General features: G+C 43.2%; 1 protein-coding gene across 3 annotated transcripts in view; it reads right to left on the bottom strand.

The window, feature by feature from the left end:
• Positions 1 to 1,325: 1,325 nt before the first annotated feature.
• The window catches only part of Nsd3 (nuclear receptor binding SET domain protein 3), a 120,455-nt gene continuing 99,895 nt past the window's right edge, over positions 1,326 to 21,885 (bottom strand). For 2 of the 3 annotated variants that reach the window (XM_048330279.1, XM_048330281.1), the window contains 8 exons: positions 18,735 to 18,937; positions 18,093 to 18,205; positions 17,033 to 17,302; positions 9,074 to 9,190; positions 7,029 to 7,170; positions 5,506 to 5,612; positions 4,555 to 4,759; positions 1,326 to 3,774 (listed from right to left, as the gene is read on the bottom strand). In XM_048330279.1, the coding sequence (XP_048186236.1) occupies positions 3,533 to 3,774; positions 4,555 to 4,759; positions 5,506 to 5,612; positions 7,029 to 7,170; positions 9,074 to 9,190; positions 17,033 to 17,302; positions 18,093 to 18,205; positions 18,735 to 18,937 (1,399 nt within the window). In that variant the 3' untranslated portion in view covers positions 1,326 to 3,532. The remainder of the gene's footprint in view (positions 3,775 to 4,554; positions 4,760 to 5,505; positions 5,613 to 7,028; positions 7,171 to 9,073; positions 9,191 to 17,032; positions 17,303 to 18,092; positions 18,206 to 18,734; positions 18,938 to 21,885) is intronic. The other variant, XM_048330280.1, reaches the window with a different exon arrangement.

Genomic DNA, 21,885 nt, shown 5'->3' with positions numbered 1-21,885 from the left:
CCCAAACAGGCATGTATTTATTAGAAGGAAAGAGGTGCTTCGGAAAAGGTTTGACAAACAGACAAAATAAAAAAAAACTTACTGGGAAATTATCATAAAAATGCTGCTGGTATACATGCAAGAGTCTCTTCCTCAAAGGTACACAATAAATCTAAGCTATCAACGGTGAGCATCTTGCCCCATCTGAAGAACTTGCTTTCTAATCCAGTTAAGGAGGGTTAAGAGACTAGGCTATTTTTAAAACAGTATACAAAACAAGCTTTCTAGTTCATAAATTTAAAAAGAAACTATAAAATAAAGAGCATCTGAAGAGCTTCAAGTACTTAAAAAACCTGAATTCAATGAGGCAGAGGTGTCAGTGTTAAGGTGACTACATCGTACCTGTGGTAAACTTCATCCTTCCCTTCCCTCCCCTCCCCTGGCACCCCGGTTCTTTTCCACAGCCCAATGCCCGTCCAGGCCGAGGGGGAGTTCAGTAATACGAATCCCTAGCTGTTCAATACTGGTTAATACACTGCGGAGCGGCCTAGCTGCACCGACACATGGCGCCAAGTCCCAGAGAGCAGATGGAGGGGCCCTGACCGCAAGGAAACTGCCTGGCCACGGATGGCCGCTTTGCAGCGGGAAGGTGGAGACGGCCACCTCGGAGCAATGGGCAGCAGGGCCCCTCTCCCCACCCACACTGCTGCCGCGCGGAGCACTGCCAATACAAGCTCTGCGCGCTCGGAAAGGCTCAGGGCAACTTGCTCTCTTACCCTGTTAGGAGATGGCCTGTCCAGAGTGCACGTGCGTGCGTGCTCGCGTGCACGCATGTGTGCACGTGCCGGTCCTGCGTTCCCTGCAGTTCCTAGGAAGCTTCTCTTACTTCATCTTTCACTCTTACTCATCCAATTCCTGAGGCTTCTGCTGATGATCAAAAACGCTGCATTCCCTGCCTCCAAGGAATCCACACAAGGTTACCACTGTTACCACCCCCCCCCACCCCCCCACCCCAGGCTGCTTTGAAAGTTACTTCGTTCGGGGGCAGGAATAAAAACCAACCACTTATGCTCTGGTCACATGCAGATTTAAAAATGCACAAACAGCGACTTGAGGCTGAGTAAGCAGTACAGTACGCACATTACACGTGCACTTCTACACCCAGGGACAACTCGCCTGCTGCTTTCAGGACCCACAGAGAGAGGTCAACAGGGCGGCTTCGGCCTGGGCATGACCAACCACTGTTTAGACCTTCAACGGCGACAGCTGTGGCTAGCTATTTAGTTTTCTACTTTGATTTCTGAAATGACAGAACAATCCTATAATCATTAAATTTTGTTTTTAAAAAAAGTCTCTGCAGAGCAGAGCTGTTACACATATAAAAACAAAATGTGGGCCCAGTGCAGAAGCTATGTTCGAGCACTCCAACCGAAGGCAGTTGCAGTACAGAATATACCTGGGCTCACTATATAAAAGTCATCAGATATTAAATAGCATTAATCTGAAAACAAAACAAGAAGATACGATTTCATTTGGATAGTTTCAACAAGAGCTGCATGTGTATTAAAGGAAATTCTTGTTAGTAAGTTTAAAAAACCATATTTTATCATATATTTATATAAAATAAGACTTTAGTACAATAAAACCTAGATTTTCTTAAATTATTTTTTAAAAGGACATCAAACTACGTAACTGCTTAAGAGCAAGGTCTAGTGTTTTCATGAGCTGTTTATTTCACATTACTTTTAGCAATTAGATTTGGTAATGTGTAGCATTTTCCAGTTTGTTCTTTCTTTTAAGATCATATCTAATCAACAGAATTACTGGAGGCCAAATAAGTCTCCCCAGAATTAATTACTGCAATCAGGCAAATGGCAGTTTAGGAGCTTACGTAAAGGAATTGTAGTGTTGTTGCTATTATTCTTTACAAGAGAAAAATCCAGTATAATTGCACATTTTTATACAAAAAAGAGAGGCACAAATAGCTCTTTTTTTCTTTCCAGAAAGAGCTCTAAATAGATAAGAAAATGGAACCAACACAACTGAAGGGATGTGGGGAGCACCTGCGCTCCTGGAGTTCCGAGGGAACGAGGTACGAGTCAAGGGGAAAGAAGTGCTACCAGGTACGAGGATCTGTAAGCAATCAAATTCACAGAGAGGAGCGAGTGATCACTCAGGCCAACCCTGGACTTCTATTTATATGGTGTTATAACAATCATCACTAAGGATTTCACACGAGGAATACGTGAACATACACACTCCTAATAAATGTGGTGAGTTTTGTAGGCAAACACCCAGTATACTTGAGTAAGATTTAAACATCACAGTCAACTCTTAGCTAACACTGACTTTCTTGGGAGCTTTCTCCACATGCTTGCTAAGCTGAAGTGTTTGTATAGCTTTTCTATACCCTGTAAAAGTAGAACTTCTTCCCCTTATAAAGCAGGGGTAATTTTAAGTATTAGATAATACTAAATAGAAATGGTTTACATAGAATGTGAGGATGGCCCTACTGATTTCACCGCCATTCCTGTTCAAACCCCACAAAAAGATCCATTCTAATCAACCCCACTTCACTTGAGTAGCTCTGCCAAGGAACATGTCTGAATGGTCAGCTGGCAAAGGAAACGTCTGACTGGAACAAGGAAATACACAGAATACAAAATGCCATTAATTCTGAGTCTGAATGGGTCTATATTAAATTGGAAAAAAAGGTGGTACTTCTATTATCCAACTTCTGGTCCGTGCCTTGCGTCTCCGCTCAGATCCTCGTCCAGTGTCGGGAGGAAGGAGCATGTGACATCAGACCAGAAAAGCCAACCGCCAGTTGGTGACATTCACGTCTTCCCACCTTCTAGAGAAAACCATCCGTCTTGCTAGGTACAGATACCATATCACGAAGTCCATCTAGGTTAAGACCACAAAGGTAGCGAGGCGCTGCTTTCCAAGACGCCAGGTTTAATACGTGCAGAGAGCTCTTCCCTCTGAGACTACGAAAGACATGTGGAAGGAAAGAAGGCAGCTACCTCCTGCTGGGGAAAGGGGTACTGAGAGTGGTCACACCCTGTTCTAGAGGGCTTTCCCCCAATTCCTTACTGCACACACACACACACACACACACACACACACACACACACTCTCACACACTGATTAGACCATTTGAAACACACACCTCTTGAAACTTGTAAAAATGAAAATAAATAAAGGAATGATGGCTACTGTTGCTTTCTATAACCAAGGAACTCATCTTGAATTTTAAACCATCTCATTAACAAAACTTTCCTTTTTTCTTTGTTCTATTTTAAAATCAAAGACACTTCTTTGCCCCGCTCTGCAATAAAAGGCAAGGAAAAACCAAGGGAACTTAACCTTCCACAAAGAATCTTCTAATCAATGAAACAAAACAGAAAAACCAGACACACCAACTACTTCTGCCTGTGGGAATGGTCTCCTATTTTTGTTAATAAGGCAGTTCTGATGGCAAAGGCTATCTGTACTGCACAGTCTTTTTTGAACACATTGTCTGCTTGCTTCTTCTCATTTCCCCATCCATTTATTCTCCTGCTGCTTCCTTACAATCTTGAGATTCCCATCTGCACTTGATCTTGCTCCAGTACTCAGGCGACACAGGCGACAAGGGGTCATGCTGGGAGCAGCAGAGGTGGCCTTCCAGGGCGGACGGAGCCAGGGCCCCCTTGCTGTGATCTTCACAGAAGGAGCGTGGACAGAACTCGCAGAAGGAGACGGCCGCACGGCTGCACTCGCTGCACTGATGCCACGGGCATTCCCACTTCCCTAGCGCCGGGAGAGGAGGGAAAGGAGGGAAGACCGTCAGTGCCTGGCCTCACCACCCGGAAAGACCCAGACCGAGCCCGTGTCCAACTCCAAACCCAGCTACACACACATTCGGGAATCTTATCTAGAATGGACGAGCCTCTGGCCACAGAGGGCATCTGGATGGAGGACTCCTTGCTACTTGTGCAGAATCCCAGAATGGACAATGACTGATTGCTCATTAGCTTAATTCTGTGGGCTACTATGTTGTCTATTCTATTTAACATTTTTTTTTTTTTTGCCAGTCCTGGAGCTTGAACTCAGGGCCTGAGCACTGTCCCTGGCTTCTTTTTGCTCAAGGCTAGCACTCTGCCACTTGAGCCACAGCGCCACCTGTGCCTTTTTCTGTGTATGTGGTGCTGAGGAATCAAACCCAGGGCTTCATGCATGCTAGGCAAGCACTCTACCGCTAAGCCACATTCCCAACCCCCTAACATCTCATTTTGACTTGTGTCAGTGCTGGGGCTGAATACGGAGCTTCTCGCTCTTGCTTGGCTGCTCTGCTCAAGGATGGCTGGCACGCTACCACGTCAACTCCCCCTCCTCCACTTCTGGCTTTTTGCTGGTTATTGGAGGTAAGATTTATCTGCCTGGACTGCGATCCTCAGATCTCAGCTTCCAGAGTGGCTAGGACGGCAGGTGTGAGCCAACAGTGCTCCACTTTACTTTTTTATTTTGTATTCGAATGTACACGAATCTGGCAAAGACTTAAGCAGAAAAGGGCTTGAAGGTCTGACTTACCATAGGGCGGCTGGGTCAGGTTAAGGCATAGAAGGTGGTACGCTTTGGGACAGTCTTTTTTGTCACACATAACCAGCTCTCCACTATCACCACACTGAAAACAGTAATCTTCATACATCTGCTTTGGTTCTGTTTTGATTTTCCGTCTCTTCTGCTTTAACTTAGCATTCTTTGCCTTCTCTTCAACTGCTGACACATACGCCGTCTGCAGGAGAGAAGGGCTGTCTCAGCGGCCACCCTCAGTGTGGACAGCTTCCCACAGAAATGAAAACACGGGATGGACTTCTCCACTTACAACACTCTGATAAAACAGGGCTTTCATTGACTTCAGAATAGTGCTTCTTTATTCTTTAATTGCAAGGGGATGGTTAACTGAAGCAAGTTTAATGCATAGACAACACACAACATTCATCACTTTAAAAGTAAGGTTAGGGGCTGGGAATAAGGCCTAGTGGCAAGAGTGCTTGCCTCGTATACATGAAGCCCTGGATTCGATTCCCCAACACCACGTATACAGAAAACGGCCAGAAGTGGCGCTGTGACTCAAGTGACAGAGTGCTAGCCTTGAGCAAAAAGAAGCCAGGGACAGTGCTCAGGCCCTGAGTCCAAGGCCCAAGACTGGCAAAAAAAGAAAAAAAAAAAGAAAAGAAAAAAAAGAAAATGGGAAGTGGTGCTGTGGCTAAACATGGTAGAGCTTTAGCCTTGAGCAAAAGAGCTCAGGGATGGCACCAAGGCCCTGAGTTCAAGCCCTATGGCCAACCAAAAAAAAAAAAAAAAGAAGTAAGTTTAAAATGTGGTTTTAGAGCTTAACAAGCCTTACTAACAGACTTCATTAGGAAGCTGAAGTGGCTAACCTTTGGTAAAGCACCCATAGCTGCAACACAGAGCAGCCTTTCTGCGAGGCAGTCGCATGCAAGCTGCTTCCCTCAAGGCGCCCCTTGCACAACTGACCTTTGGCCGCACTCCTAGAAAACCACTGCAGTTATCTGCTCCACAGTGACACGCCGTTCTGCCATTCCCCAGACAATCCAAGTTATAATTAAATGTTAACTCCATCCCTGAAATGTAAGAGAAATAATTATTCATACTCGAGAAGCCACGCTCATACTAAAAACTTAACAGAATTCTAACATCCCCGGCCACCAAGTACAGGAACACTAAACACCCTAAAAAGACATACCTTTTATGAATGTGGTTGAAAACAATGTAATAAGGTAAGAATTTGTGATCTATGCTCAAGAAAAGTTTATAAGGTAGTCCTATTTTCTGAAGCTAACTATGACAATGTTATCTGCAGTAATTAATGTCTTACATAATGAACTCATGAAGGCTAACTACATAAACCAAGACCCAAAGGTTCAAAAAAGGACCTCCTACACTGTATTCCAGCCGGGCAGGACTAACCCACAGAGTTCCCAAAGAGTTTAAATCAGATAGGGTATGGTGGCAAACACCTGCAATCGTAGGTAGTACTCAGGAGGCTGAGACAGGAGGATCACAAGTTCAAGGAAAGCTCCAGGTCAACCTAGTAACTCAGTGAGACCCTGTCTCAAAGCAAAAATGAAATAGGGCTGGGACTGTAGAAATGGGTTCAATCTCCAGTATCTGCAGAACAAAAAAGTCCTTGACATCCCATCTCCAAAATAACCAGCAAAACGCAGGGCTGGAGGTGTGGCTCCAGGGATACAGTGAGCAAGCCACGCAAGCTCGAGACCCTGAGTTCAAACCTCATACCGGCAGAAAACACAATGTGTTTCAACGATAGAATTTCTGTTCGTATCCATTTTTAAATGAACTTAATAAAGAAAAACCTAAATTTTGCTCTGAAGGTGCTAAGGGGAAGGACACACGAAAGCAATAGCTCCAGTTTCTGAGGCTTTTGTATAAAGCGAAACAGAATCATCTTTCAAAGTGAAAGACACAAAGCCAGTTGATGCTAACAAAAGCAAATGTTTTTTTTTCTTTGTTTTGGCCAGTCCTGGGGCTGGACTTTAATTCAGGACCTGGGCACTGTCCCTGAGCTGCTTTTGCTCAAGGCTAGCACTCTACCACTTGAACCACAGCGCCACTTCTGGCTTTCTCTGTGTACGTGGTGCTGAGGAATGGAACCCAGGGCTTCATGCATGGTAGGCAAGCACTGTGCCGCTAAGCTACATTCCCAGCTCAGCAAATTATTTTTAATGTGTTTAAAAAAGAAAGCAATAGCTTATGACATCTGGTTACATCACACACAGCAGGAATTGGGAAAAGTAAGGAGCTGGTCCCAGAAACGTGGGCCTGATGTGGAGACATGCAATCTTGCCAGACACAAAGGCTCTTCCTATGTTTTCTCCTCAGGACACAGTAATTTACCTCTCACTTTCCCATAACACCCAAATTCCAAATATTAACATGCCATCTTGTGGGAATAAATACTTGAGTGTCGAACCTTCCCTCTTAGTGAGGATCCCGGGGAGTGAGTTAGTGTTCTTTACCTGCAGGAATATCGCAAAGAGCAAAAAGCCCGACTCGAACGTCTCCATTCACTGTCCACTTCTGAGTCTCACAGTTTGGATTACAACTGTGGTTCATAAAACGAGAATAATTCCCTTTTGGTCCAGCATCAATTATACGGTCCTTCAGGAAGAAAAGGAGAAAGGTGGCTGTGACATAACACCCAATGTGAGTCCACCGTACAGACACACAGGCATTCTGGGGCCACGGGCAGCGACCTGTGTTCCCGCCAATCCGACGCACCCAACCCACACTCCTTACACGGTTACCAGGCTCCTGGATGACTGGCAAGCCAAGTGGAACTTAACTTTTTATTTATTTATTTTTAATTTATTTAATTTATTTTTTTTTTGGGCCAGTCCTGGGCCTTGGACTCAGGGCCTGAGCACTGTCCCTGGCTTCTTCCTGCTCAAGGCTAGCACTCTGCCACTTGAGCCACAGCGCCGCTTCTGGCCGTTTTCTGTATATGTGGTGCTGGGGAATCGAACGTAGGGCCTCGTGTATCCGAGGCAGGCACTCTTGCCACTAGGCTATATCCCCAGCCCCGGAACTTAACTTTTTAAAAAGTATGTTTACAGAAACAGACCACAAATGGTACTTGAAGATAAGTGGACTACAGATGTCATTTTCTCCAAGTTCAATAACTCCTCTGGGGTTTACTGCCAGCCTTGCCTTCCTGCTCTGAGCCGGAAGGAAAACTGGTTTAGGGTAGGCAAGGTTCAACCACGAAGACAGAGGGAAAGTGAGAACCTTCCTGTAAAGGAGGACCTGGAGGTTAGTCTGCTAAATGGGCTACTGTGTGGGTAAACTCTGCAATGGTTGCCAGCTGTGTGTTTCCATCTATACTGCAGTTCCACACGGAGTGCGGAGCATGGTGACTCTGCACGCTGACGCTCCTGACAGGCTCCGAGGCCCAAGCAGCCCGTATCAGCCGGCCACAGGGAGGCAGACACGTACGACCAAAAAACAAGCATCTTAATGTATATGAGAGTGGCAAAACTTTAAAAGTGACATCAGTTAAAATGCTTGTTAAGCTGGGCACCGGTGGCTTACGCTAGTAATCATAGCTACTCAGGAGGCTGAGATCTGAGGATCACAGTTCGAAGCCAGCCTGGGCAGGAAAGTCTCGGAGACTCTTATCTCCAATTAACCACCAGAAAATGAGAAATGGCACTGTGGTTCAAAGCGACAGAGCACCAGCCTTGAGTGAAAAAGCTCAGGGACAGCACTCAGGCCCTGAGATTACGCCTCATAACCACTCCCCCCCCCCCCAAAGCTGGTAAATTAAATTCCTTTTATTTTATTCTATTTTCTATATTTTACTTGTAATAGTATATATATATATATGTATAATGTTTCTATGGCATGTATATATTTATATAACTGTAAATATTTATATAGTCATATATTTTATATTTTGATATTTTGGTGGTGCTGGGAACTAAACCCCTTAGAGATAGTCTGGAACTCAGGACATACAGGCGCTGGTCTTGGTTAACATTTCCACAAGATATTCAACATGTCTCTTACCACATTTCAACCTCATTTTCTTGTCTATATAAAGCAGAAGTCTACTAATGAAATGAAGTGAGACCAGGGGTGTAATGCGTAAATATTACATGTGATACGGGACTAGTACTTTTACTGTCATTTTTCTTGCAACAGCTCATTGCTTCCGTAACAATTAATACAGAGCAACTTAAAGAGTATTTACTAAATCAGGAATGTAATGTTAGCTTATAACTTGGAGTCACAGAGCTGATTCTCTCCATCAGTGATAAAGAAACAGAGGCCCAGGTATTAAGCCCAGGCAAAGGGGCTGGCTCTGCTCCTGGCTACGTCATGCAACAAGCAACAGTTTCAGTCACGCTAGAATTTGGACATCATAGTAGACAGCATCCTGGCTACTGAAAATCATAATCTGCTTGAAAAAGAATCACACTAAGAGAAACAGTTCAACTTAAAACCATGAAACAAGAATATAAAGTCCCTTTTCCTTACCACCCCCCAAAAAAAGCAATTTTACCTTGGTAACAGTTAACATATAAAAATTAGTTACACTGTTCTCGTGTGCTCTCTTGATTCGTAGTCTACATTCTTCTTCATCAATTAATTCACCAACATATTCATTTACAAATTCGCCCTGCCGAGAAGCATGGAAACTGTTGTATGTATCAGAACACAAATTTCAACACATGCAGAATCCAAGAAAACAAACTAAAAGAATCCTGAAAATACAACTTCAATGCTAGAAATAAATGGTTTTTATTTATTCACAGGAATTCAGAAGGCATTGGTTTTTGGTATAAGTGCCTCAAAAGGAGCCACTCTGCCTTTTCTTGCTAACAAAACGAATTGCAAAGTCAATGTACGCCATAGGATGCATGGTGTGTCACTCAGGTGTGAGGATATATATAGTTGAGCCCCATCTTTGTAGCTGTAGTTTCACATATCTTGCTAGCTTATAGCTAGAATGGCAAGGAGAAATGAGTCCAGAAAGGATAAGACCTGGAAAATAACTGAAACTAAAAGAAATAAGCACTACTTTTGTTTCTGAACTTACTCACTTATTTATGTATTTTGGCCAGTTCTTGGGGCCTGAGCACTGTCCCTGGCTCCTTTTTGCTCAAGGCTAGCACTCTGCCACTTGAGCCACAGCGCCACTTCTGGCCTTTTCTATATATGTGGTGCTGAGGAATGAAGGGAACCCAGGGCTTTGTGTATAGGAGGAAGCACTCTACCACTAGGCCATATTCCCAGCCCTGTTTACTTATTTTTGTTGCTGGCACTGGGGCTTGAACTTAGGACGCCAAGAGCTTGGCATTTCTGCCCATGGATGGCATCCTACCACTTGAACCATGCCTCATCTTGCAGCTTTTTGCTGGTTCGATGGAAATAAGTCTCACAGACCCTCCTGCCCAGGCTGTTTCAAACCATGATCTTCAGATCTCAGCCTTCAGAGTAACTAGGTATGAGCCACTACCACCAGTCTTTAAATTCTTTACTTTTAAGGAATTGTTGGTTATTATGGCAAATTAGAAAAGCAGTGCGTAGATCCTTGTATCCTTCACGCAGCAATCCCTAGTGATATCTTACATACTAGCATAATGCTACATTAGTTTCACACACACTTGTGTGTATGTATGTGTATGTACACAGAGTACAGTAACCACAGCTACACTCAGAATTCAGAACTGGTCCTATACCACTTCTCTACAGCCCATCCATCCCTGACCCCTCCTCTATGGCATGCCAGCCTGTATCCTGACAACAACTAAGCTGCTCTCCATCGCTAGAATTTTGTTATTTCAAGTTGAGTTATTCAATATGTAACCTAATGAAGCTGGCTTTATTTTTTAAAGCAAAAAAAAAATACAAAAAAAAATCAAACTCAGGCTAAGACCACCCAAACAGTTGTGTGCCAACATCTGCTTTCTAGTGCGGACTGGTGCTCTGCAGTGGGCGCAGCAGGACCCCTTCTCACAAGGATACAGGCTGGTCTGCACATTCACGTACAATGCACGGCTGGTCCCACATGGCTTTTCCCACCCGTTGAGCTTTGCCATCTGCCCCTGGAGAATTTTGCAATATGGTATTGTTCCCCTGGCAGGGAGGGGAGAAGAGACCATTACCATCTTGCCTGTTCTGTCTCTTAATATGTACTCTTGGCTAGTTTATGACACATTTTCTTTCATGGACAGTGGTAAAGCAGAATTTCAACCAATTCACCTCTACCTCATATTGCGTATTGTGTTTCAAGTTAAGATTTCATTTGAGGAAATGATTTTGTGGCTTCAATAGTTTAAAACCAGCAAGGCACAGTTACTTACACCTACAATCCTACCTAACTGGGAGGCTACTACAATCAGGATAACTGTGGTTACAGACTAGCCTGGACAGAAGAGCCCATGAAACTCCATCTGAAGAGAAGAAACTGGTTATGGTGGCCGATGCCTTCTTCCCAGTTACAACAGGAAGTTTAAAACAAATCCCAGTCCAGACATATGTATGGGCAAAAAGTAAAACCCTACCTCAAATGGGAATGTGGCTTAGTGGTAGAGTGCTTGTCTTGCATGCATGAAGCTCTGGGTTTGATTCCTCAGCAACACAGAAACAGAAAAAGCCAGAAGTGGTGCTGTGGCTCAAGTGGCAGAGTGCTAGCCTTGAGCAAAAAGAAGCCAGGGACAGTGCTCAGGCCTTGTGTCCAAGCCCCAGGACTGGCGAAAACAAAAACAACTAACCAAGTGCTCAAAAGGCTTGGAAGAGTAGCCACAGTAGCCCTGAGTTCAAATGCTAGTATTACCACCAAAACAAGTAAGCAAATAGGAAAACAAAAAACAGCCCCAAGGGGCTGGGGATATAGCCTAGTGGCAAGAGTGCCTGCCTCGGATACACGAGGCCCTAGGTTCGATTCCCCAGCACCACATATACAGAAAACGGCCAGAAGCGGCGCTGTGGCTCAAGTGGCAGAGTGCTAGCCTTGAGCGGGAAGAAGCCAGGGACAGTGCTCAGGCCCTGAGTCCAAGGCCCAGGACTGGCCAAAAAACAAAACAAAACAAAACAAAAAAAACAGCCCCAAAAGCATACACAAAGAAAAACAAACAACAAACCTTGACAACTATTTATAATGGCTTGTGTTTATTATTATATGGAAATGAGCAAATATAAAAAAATTCAAGTTCTAATACCAGTTGTAATGAGTAGTATATTCACAGATAGACCACTGTGAATAAAAATGGAAATAGTATTTTTCATGTTCTAGAAGTGACAAAAAACTTCAGCCTCAAAAAAAAATGCTTACTACACTTTAAAACTTTATGAACTCAATTATAAACAAAAACCACCAAATTAAGAACATTTAAAAAATGCTACAATCTGATGTTAAGAGACTGCAACCAAGCTGGGCATGTTGCTGCACTCCTATAACACCTAGCACTAAGAGGATGAGGCTGGCCGGGACGTGCTCAGCGGCAAAGCGCTTGCCTAGCAAGTGCGGCAACATCCCTGGGTTCCATTCCCACTACCAAAAAAGAAAAGAAACAAAAAAAACCCCAAAACACAGCTAAAAAAAAACAACCTCAAAACAAACAAACAAAAACCCCCCAGAGGATAAAGCAAGAAGATTATGGATTTGAGGACAGCTGGGGGCTACACAGCAAAACCCTGTCTCAGAAAACAAGAAAAGTCTAAAACAAAAAAGACTGCAGCAAAACGACATGTTGTAATTCAACATCTAGTGATTATTTTATTTTAATTTTAATTATTATTATTATATTTTTTTGCCATTGCTGGGGCTGGAACTCAGGGCCTGAGCATTGTCCCTGGCTTCTTTTTTGCTCAAGGCTAGCACTCTGCCACTTGAGCCACAGCGCCCCTTTCTGTATGTGTGGTACTGAGGAATTGAACCCAGCACTTCGTGTATATGTGGCAAGCACTCTACCACTAGGCCAGATTCCCAGCCCTATGATTTTATATTTTGGCAGAACTGAGGTTTGAACTGAGACCCTTGTGCTTGCTAGCAGGTACTTTTTACTGGACTATACCTCCAACCTTGCTTTTTTTTTTTTTTTGCCAGTCCTGGAGCTTGAACTCAGGGCCTGAGCATTGTCCTTAGCTTCTTTTTGCTCAAGGCTAGCACTCTACCACTTGAGCCACAGCACCATTTCTGGCCTTCTCTATCTGTGGTACTGAAGAATCGAACCCAGGGCTTCATGTATACAAGGCAAGCACTCTACCACTAGGCCAAATTCCCAGCCTCCAACACCTTGCTTTTTGCTATTTGTTTTGTTTTGAGATGGGGCTTTACTTACTGCCTAGGTGTGCATCTGGACTACAAGCCACCGATTTTAGACTTGCTATCGTTGCTGGGGTAAAGGGTGCAGGCCACCCTGTCCAGCTTTTTTCTCTGCTGAGAGGGAGTCTCATGGACTTTTCTGCCTGAGTTGGCCCAGAACCATCATCCTCCCAATCTGAGTCTCTCACAAAGCTTGAGATGACAAGTAGGTGCCATTAAACCTTGCTACAGGTTGGGAACTCTCACAGACTTTTCTGTCCAAGCTGGCCTTGAACGGAACTCTTCCTCAGACCTGAAACTCTGAAATTACTGCAAGATGGAATGGGAGAAACATTAGTAATAGGCACAGGTAGGAACTTTTTAAAGAGTCCCAGGGTCACAGAAAATAAAAGAGACTTGAAAAATGGGATTACATCAAAATAAAAAGGACATAGTTTCCAAACTAGAAAGACAGCCAACGGACTGGGAGAAAATCTTTACCAGCAATACATCTAACAAAGACCTAATATTCAAAATATACAAGGACCTCCTAGAATTAATCAATCAATAAACGGGCAAAAGAGCTTAAGACAGACTTCTCCGAAGAAGGATGTCAAATAGGCACATTAAGGAAATGTTCAACATCCCTGATCATGAAGGAAATGCAAATAAAACAACTTTGAGATTCCATCTCACCCTAGGTAGATTGGCCAACATCAAGAATTCAAACAACATGGGGCTGGGGATATAGCCTAGTGGCAAGAGTGCCTGCCTCGGATACACGAGGCCCTAGGTTCGATTCCCCAGCACCACCACATATACAGAAAACGGCCAGAAGCGGCGCTGTGGCTCAAGAGGCAGAGTGCTAGCCTTGAACGGGAAGAAGCCAGGGACAGTGCTCAGGCCCTGAGTCCAAGGCCCAGGACTGGCCAAAAAAAAAAAAAAAAAAAAAGAATTCAAACAACAGCCCCATGCCAGTGGCTCACCCCTGTAATCACTCAGGAGGCTGAGATTTGAAGACTGTGAGGTCCAAAGCCAGCCGGGACAGCCAAGTCCATGAGACTCATATCTCCAATTAATCACCAGAAAACCAGAAGTTGTGCTGTGGTTCAAGTGGTAGTGCTAGCCTTGAGCTGAAGAGCTCAGGGACAGAGCCTAGGCCCAGAGTTCAAGCCCCATGACCAACAACAACAACAACAACAACAAAAAAGGAAACTTAGGGTCTGCCTTGCTGGATAGTCTCTCCCTGCCTACCATACAGGCGGTAAATAACTTGAGCATCCTCTAAAAGCGGAGAATAGCCCCTGCCAACATAAAAAGTGATAAACAACAACAACCCAAAAGAAAAATCAAGGGGGCAGGGAATGTGGCTTAGTGGTAGATTGCTTGCCTTGCATGCATGAAGCCCTGGGTTTGATTCCTCAGTACCACATAAGCAGATAAAGCTGGAAGTGCCGCTGTGGCTCTATTGGTAGAGTGCTAACCTTGAGCAAAAGGAAGTCAGGGACAGTGCTCAGGCCCTGAGTTCAAGGCCCAGGACTCGCAAAAACAACAAGCGGATCTCAGACCTATAGTTATAGGTCTGGAGAACAGAGTTCTACCAACAGCCATTTGAGCAGGAAACTGAGTCCTTCCCTTGTGGTAAGATGAGAAGTCAGTCCCACGTGATACTTTCAACCCTGTGGACCCCTCAGTAAGGATCCAGGTACGCACTGCCGGCATCGCTGACCCACGTCCACAGTGGGATGATAAAGTGTGTCAGGTTTTACACTGCTACTTTGTGGTAATATTGTCAATTGCACTAGAAACAGATTATACAGATTCAGATCAACTTAGCCTCTACTAAAATCCTACACGTTTCTCATCCCATGGCATATAAAGCTCCTAAGCCCTAGGCCTTGCCTATCTTTCTCACCATTTCTTCTACTTATTACCCCCCTCCTTACCTCTCTTTTCCAAGTGGATTTATCTTTGCTTTGATATTACATGCTCTTTAGGAAGTACTCGTGTAGCTTTCAAAAGTACACATCAATCAAATGCCACCACTTCAGGCAATTGATAACCAACTCCTGTCATCTGCCATCCCTTTTACAGCTCTATCAATCTTCACAGCAATTTAATGATGTTTAATTATATGAGCTGCTTACTTTCTGTCTCCTCTAGTAGGTCCACAAAGGTAAGGCCTTATGTATGTCTTGCTCATTATTCTAAGTGCCCAGAATAATACCTGGCACAAAGAAAAAAAAGGCCAGGTGTGGTGGTGCACAGGAGTTCTCACAATGACTCTGGAGGTGCAGATACAAGGGTTAGGGTTTGAGGCCAGCTTGAACAAAGTTAGTGTTAAATCATATCTCCAAAACAAAATCAAAACACCGGGGGGCGGGGGGGGGGGATGTCTCAAGTAGCAGAGCATCTGATTAGCATATATAAGGCCCTAAGTCTAGTGCCTAGTACCACCAAAAACAAAAAACAAAAAAAACAAAGAATGCCAGTTTTCAAAAACAGATGCACAAAGATAAGCAAGAATGTAAACTATGAATTTTATATGTACATAAATATGTACATATGTACATAAATATATATGTACATATATATTTATGTAAGTGTATTGGGTAATAAGCTAAATAATAATAGTAACAGTCCATAATCTCTATGGATTAGAATGAAGTGAAATCTACATGTGAAATCTATAGAGGTGTATTTAGGATATTTTGTTTACATGGGAAGAATATGTTTGATTATACTTATGTTTAGAAAACTGTACAAACACAGAATATGTGGGTAATATTTACAGATGTGTTCATCACTTCACAGAAAAAGTTCTAAAGGCTATATGCCAAACTATCAACAGAGGCTTCCTCTGAGGAAGAGAACATGAATTGTAGCAGTGAAGCACGAAGTTCACTCTACTACCTTTTTGTATTGTCTGACTTTTCTTAATTTTATTAGATAGTATTTTTAAATTATCAAGGTGAGTTTGTAATTTTATATTCCAATGAGGTCTACCTTTTCTTCTTAGTGAATACACTTCAAGTTCTGTATAATGGCACCTGGCAAGGAGGGCTGAGATGAACTGGAGGACTTGTTTCCAGGCCTGTGTGAAGGACCGCAGGAGACTATCAGGCACTCTAAAATTTGACACCTAATATTTGAATAATAGGATTTATTGTGGATTTTCATGTAAAATTTTTTCTACAATGGGCATTCATTAATGTGACTGCTTTAAAAAAGTTATTTCAAAGTACAAAGAAGAGGGCTGGGAATATGGCCTAGTGGTACAGTGTTCGCCTCGTATACACGAAGCCCTGAGTTGATTCCTCAGTATCACATACATAGAAAAAGCCAGAAGTGGTGCTGTGGCTCAAGTGGTAGAGTGCTATCCTTGAGCAAAAAGCCAGGGGCAGTGCTCAGGCCCTGAGTTCAAGCCCAAGGACCAGCAAAAACCAAAAGCAAGTACAAAGAAGAAAAAAAATACAATTGTTACAGACATCAACTCTTCCCAGTTGCTTTTCAGCATATGACCTGAGAACCCTGACAACATTTAAGCTTGTAGGACAGGGGCTACACCGAGACAAGGGGCTGAGGCTCTAGGAGACTGCGCAACTTGGCCATAGGTTCTAGGTGAGTGAACTAAGATACTAACCTAGGGCTGTCTTTACTTCATTATTTTGCCTTTACTGTGACATTTAAGTAATTTCACTTAACCTGTAAGAAAACACTTCAAATAGAAAACGGCCTATGTCCCTTCTTCTTATAGCTGGTCACAGGACACGCAAAAGTTACCTATGCTTTGTCACACCCACTTTCCCACAGCTTCTTTACTCAGCGAGTATCAAACTTGAGAATTTTCAAATATGTCCCATAAATCTCTGTGTATTTTTCAGGGGGGTGGGGTGGGTGTTGGTCGTGGGGCTTGAACTCGGCCTGGGCACTGTCCCTGAGCGTTTCAGCTCAAGGCTAGCGCTTTACCACTTGAGCCACAGAGCTACTTCCCGTTTCCTGGTGGTTAAGAGAAGAGAGAAGAGTCTCATGGACTTTCCTGCCCGGGCTGGCTTTGAACCGCGATCCTCAGATCTTAGCTTCCTGAGCAGCTAGGATTATAGGTGTGAGCCACCAGTGGCTGGTTAATCTCTGTATTGTATCCCCACACTGATGCTCACTGAGGCATCGGTCCTGTGGTTCCTCTCCACTCCACCTCCATCCCTGAGCTACCTTCTTAATGCTTCTTTTGGTCCTGAGGCCCCAGCCTCTGCGCTCAGTTTTGATGACCTCTGCATCTGGGTACAGCCTCTTGGTGAAGCACTGGTTCTGACATCGATCTCCAGCGGGGCACACCTGCGGATGGCACTCATACTGCAACATTCTGTTCAGACACTCAGATTCTAAGCCACAAGGGTTCTCGTCAGCAGGCTTGCAGTTACAGCGGGGGATCTCTGACAGGTCAGCAACCTGAATCTGAACCTTCCCTATCACTTTGTTAGCCTAGGAAACAAAATCACAGATGATAGCAACAGATAGGTCAATTTGAACACAAAATCAAAACATCCAACCTCTTCTGGCCTCTGCTAATGTCTTGTGGTGTGAGTTGAGGAAAAACCTTTTTACCTCAATTGCCCCAGGATTAAATTAAACTAAGAATAGGAGAGAGCTCAGGTGACAAAAATATCTAAACTTGATGTGAAATTCTCACTTCTCCTTTCATTGGTTGACAGAAACTTCAAAACTGAAATTGAGAGAAAATAGGCTTGTGTGTGGACTAAAGACCTGTGTTCTCATTTGGTTACACGATAACCTAATAGGAGCATGAATAATGGATTTTCACCTAGGCCATGTTGTTTCCTTGTAAGAGAGGATTTGTCAAAGATCCAATTCTTTTTTTTTTTTTTTTGCCAGTTCTAGGACTTGAACTCAGGGCCTGGGCACTGTCCCTGAGTTTCTCTTGCTCAAGGCTAGCACTTGAGCCACAGCGCCACTTCTGGCTTTTTCTGTTTATGTGGAATTATGAGGAATTCTGTTATGACGAATTGAACCCAGGGCTTCATGCATGCTAGGCAAGCACTCTACCACTAAGCCACATTCCCAGCCCAAAGACCCAATTCTTAAAGCACCACAGCTAGGATTCCCATTTGATGCTTCCAGTAAAAGTTCTTAGTCAATTTCACAGAGTTCTGGCTGGTAATTAGTGAAAGTTAACACAAGGGCCTTTACTGAGAGAAAAATATATTTTCTCTTGTCTGTGAAATACCCATGTTTTCATGGGTTAAAGACTCACTTTGATGTGTTTGTAGGGAGGAGGTTTTCTTGAGTTTTTCTCAATCTCTAATGCTTCTTTACTTTCTCTTTGTGCTTTCAGTTCCTGGAAACGTTTGGCAGCTTCTTCCAGTGCTGACAAGAAGACCAAAGTAAATAATTACAAAAATACAGTTAGAACATTAGTTTCGTACCTTCTCAGTGCTCTGCATCTGGCATGAGATTACTACTCACACCAGCACTGGTAATCACAACAAAGGATCCAACTCACTGAACACTATGCTCTGTGCATGTGGAGGCCCTACCTTAGTGACAGAGCCCGCCAGTGCCCTGACAATTGTAGCTGTTGACCTTCTGCCCCAGAAAGCCAAACTCCTGGAAATCCAGTAAAAGGCAGAATAGGGCTTCTCCTGGGAAGCCTTTACTACTCTTGTGTGGCAATCAAGCTGCATTTGACTGACATTATTTCCAACTGAAACTTCATTTACAGAAAGGTTGCTAAAGCAGCCCCTTTCATATACACTTGTATACATTTTAGTTTACTGATGCAGAATCATCATGCTAATGAATATCTAGTAGTGGAAATGTAATGGACACATGAGCTTATCAAGAAACCCAAAGCGCAGTCTGAGTTCTGAGGAACTATAAACATGATCCAGCTTACCTTTTTTGAAGGTCTTGTTAATACTAGTCTGTCCCTCAGCAAAATTTTTGTCTCCTTCAACATAAGGGAACACTCTGCCTTGGTGTACCCAATAGTAGTCATGAGAACCAAAGAAGAACACAGGGAAGTCCCCCAAGTCATGCTTAAGGCCCTGGATGTTCAGTGGCACAGACCTGGGATTGCAGATCTCAGCTGGCCACCATCTGAAAACAAAAGCAGTTATAGACTAAGAAAGTAATGTATCTCACTATTCTCTACAGGTTGGCAAGAGGAAATAATGAGCTTCACGGTTGCAATTTTACTCAGATTATTAACACAAGCTATTTTGAACACAAGTTCAAACATAACCCAAAGTACCTATCATTAAACAACATTACATTAGCTAGGCGCCAGTGGCACATACCTGTAATTCTAGCTACTCAGGAGGCTGAGATCTGAGGATTGCTGTTCAAAGCCAGGCTGGACAGAAAAAGCCTGTGAGATTCTTATCTCCAATTAACCACCAGAAAACGCAAGTGGCAGTGTGGCTCAAAGAGGTAGAGCTCTACATATACATGAGGCCCTGGGTTCAATTCCCCAGCACCACATATGCAGAAAATGGCCAGAAGTGGTGCTGTGGCTCAAGTGGCAGAGTGCTAGCATTGAGCAAAAAGAAGCCAGGGACAGTGCTCAGGCCCTGAGTCCAAGGCCCAGGACTGGCCAAAAAAACCCCAAAAAACAAAAAACAAAAAACAAAAAGAGGTAGAGCTCTAGCTTTGAGCAGTACCCAGGCCCAGAGTTGATTCAAGCCCCTTGACCAACCAAAAATAAAACATTAAGTTAACGGTAACTCATGCCTGTAATCCTAGCTACTTAGGAGGCTGAGATCTGAGGATCAAAGTTCAAAGCTAGCCCAGGCAGAAAAATCCCCCTGAGACTCTTAGCTCCAATTATCCACTCAAAACCCAGAAGTGAGGCTGTGGCTCAAAGTGGTAGAGCACTAGCCTTGAGCAAATTTGCTCAGGGACAGCACCCAGGCCGAGTTCAAGCCCAACAATCACCAAAATAAATAAATAAATAAATAAATAAATAAATAAATAAATAAATAAGCAAACAAAAAAATTACTATGCATTAGCAAATGAATTAACAAAGAGGTGAGCATATATTAAACAAGTAGGCTCTAAACAGTTGATTTAGTTTCTCTCTTTAACTGTTTAATATTTGACATTTATGAACTATGTCATAAAAATAATAAGTCCTATGGTCTAATAATAACACTGGGTCAAGAACCGGTATGCTACCAATCCTATTCCAAACCTAGTTAATATTCTAGAAGTCAGGTCTCCCCTGTCACCCCCACACTGATACACTTTCAAGGAATAAAGGATTATCTTTTGAGGAATAAAGGATTACTTCGATCAGTCAAAGGAATCATTCTGAGGATAAATGCTCCATAGTAGAACAATGTCTCCTGTGCAAACCTGCATTTTCTGAATCATCCAGGGAAAATACGTCTTGGCCTTTGTATCAGTTGGCATTTCAAAGTCTAATTCCTTTTAATACGGAGTAGGGCCAGAGTGAAACAAAGCAGTATCGTGCTATGATAATTGATCATACAGCAGTCATTAAACGAAACCATATGTAAGGAGCTTTTTAGAGTTTCTAGTAACTAGACAAGTCAGGAACTAAATAAAGGGGGGTGGGGGGAAAGCTAGAGGTCAGAAAAAGAGGCCACCAACCCCAATGATCCTCCTGTGGGCTTCTGTGGTTTATAAAGTCACCAATGCAGAATACATACACATAAACAGATTTTTCAAGCTCTTACTTTGTAGCTACCTAACTAAATCACTAATTAGACAAATAATTGTGTCATTTAGGAGAAAAAAATGACAACAGTTGTACTCCCAGATTTATACTGTCAAACCTGAGAAAGCATTGTCCGAAGGGTACTCTGCTGCTCACCTAAAAATTACAAGTCCAGCCAGGTGCCAGTGGCACAATGCCTATAATCCTAGCTGTTCAGGAGGCTAAATCTGAGGATTGCAGTTCAAAGCCAGCCTCAGCATGAAACTCTGTGAGACTAAACCTGGCACTGTGGCTCAAAAGTGGCTGAGGGCTAGCCTTGAGCTAAAAAACTAGGGATAGCACCCAGCCCCTGAGTTCAAGCCCCACAACTGACAAAAAAAAAAAGTCCAACAAAGCTCTACTATTGTATGTAATCAGTGTCTGCTTTCTGCTCAAGGAAGACTGAGGAAGCAGTTGCTCACGGTTCTGCCAGGGGCCATTCCAGGTCATCACATCCCCCGGGCCCAACAACATCACAGTTACTAGCTATTGAAAACAAACAAATGACCCCACTGGGCCTGACTGGAAAGAAACAGTACAAATTAGTTCACAGACAGAAATCCTTCCAAAATATACAAGAAGAATATGACCTAGATATAAAATCTCATTGGGCTGCTAAATGAACTGGAGCATTGCTTTGGGTTTCTTTAAAAAGTAATGTGATTTAAATTTAAATGTTAAAATTGAGCCAGAAGACACTTCCAAGCCAGGCATAGTGGCTCACACTTAATAATCCAGCCAAGACAGGAGGAGGATCTTAAGTTTGAAATCAGCATAGTTTACCTTCAGAGACTAAAAAATGCCAAAAAGGGATACTTTCATATTCATATAAATATTTCATATTAAAACATATTCTGAAATTTACACTATTCGGGCTTTTTTTTTTGCCTAGGAATCTTATTCATTTGTCAAACTGTGTACCCCTCATATGATAGTAGTATGTGCATTTTTATTAAAAAGCACATCAAAACATATGGTTCCAGGAATATGTACATTATTATGTACAACCATTAAAATAATACATCTTTGTAAAATGATAATGAAACTGCCTATGGTGGCACCTGCCTAGTCTCTGCCACTCCAGAGGCAGAGACCAGGAAGAGCAGGCTTTGAGGCCAGCCTGGGGAGAAACGTCAGTAAGGTGGTTGTGATGGCACAACACAGAAGGTGAGCCTGGGTAAAAACATAGATCCTACCTGAAAAATAAAGCAATAAAAGGCTGGTAATATGGCTCAAGTGGTACCATGTACAAAGCCCCAAGTTCAATACCCAGAACCTAGAAACAAATAAATAAATAAAACAAATAAGGAAGTACTGCTGACTCAG

This window comes from Perognathus longimembris, chromosome 21, assembly GCF_023159225.1.
Source record: "Perognathus longimembris pacificus isolate PPM17 chromosome 21, ASM2315922v1, whole genome shotgun sequence".
Classification (NCBI taxonomy): domain Eukaryota; kingdom Metazoa; phylum Chordata; class Mammalia; order Rodentia; family Heteromyidae; genus Perognathus; species Perognathus longimembris.
The sequence above is the reverse complement of the archived record's forward strand: the minus strand, read 5'-3'. Positions and strand labels throughout refer to the sequence as shown.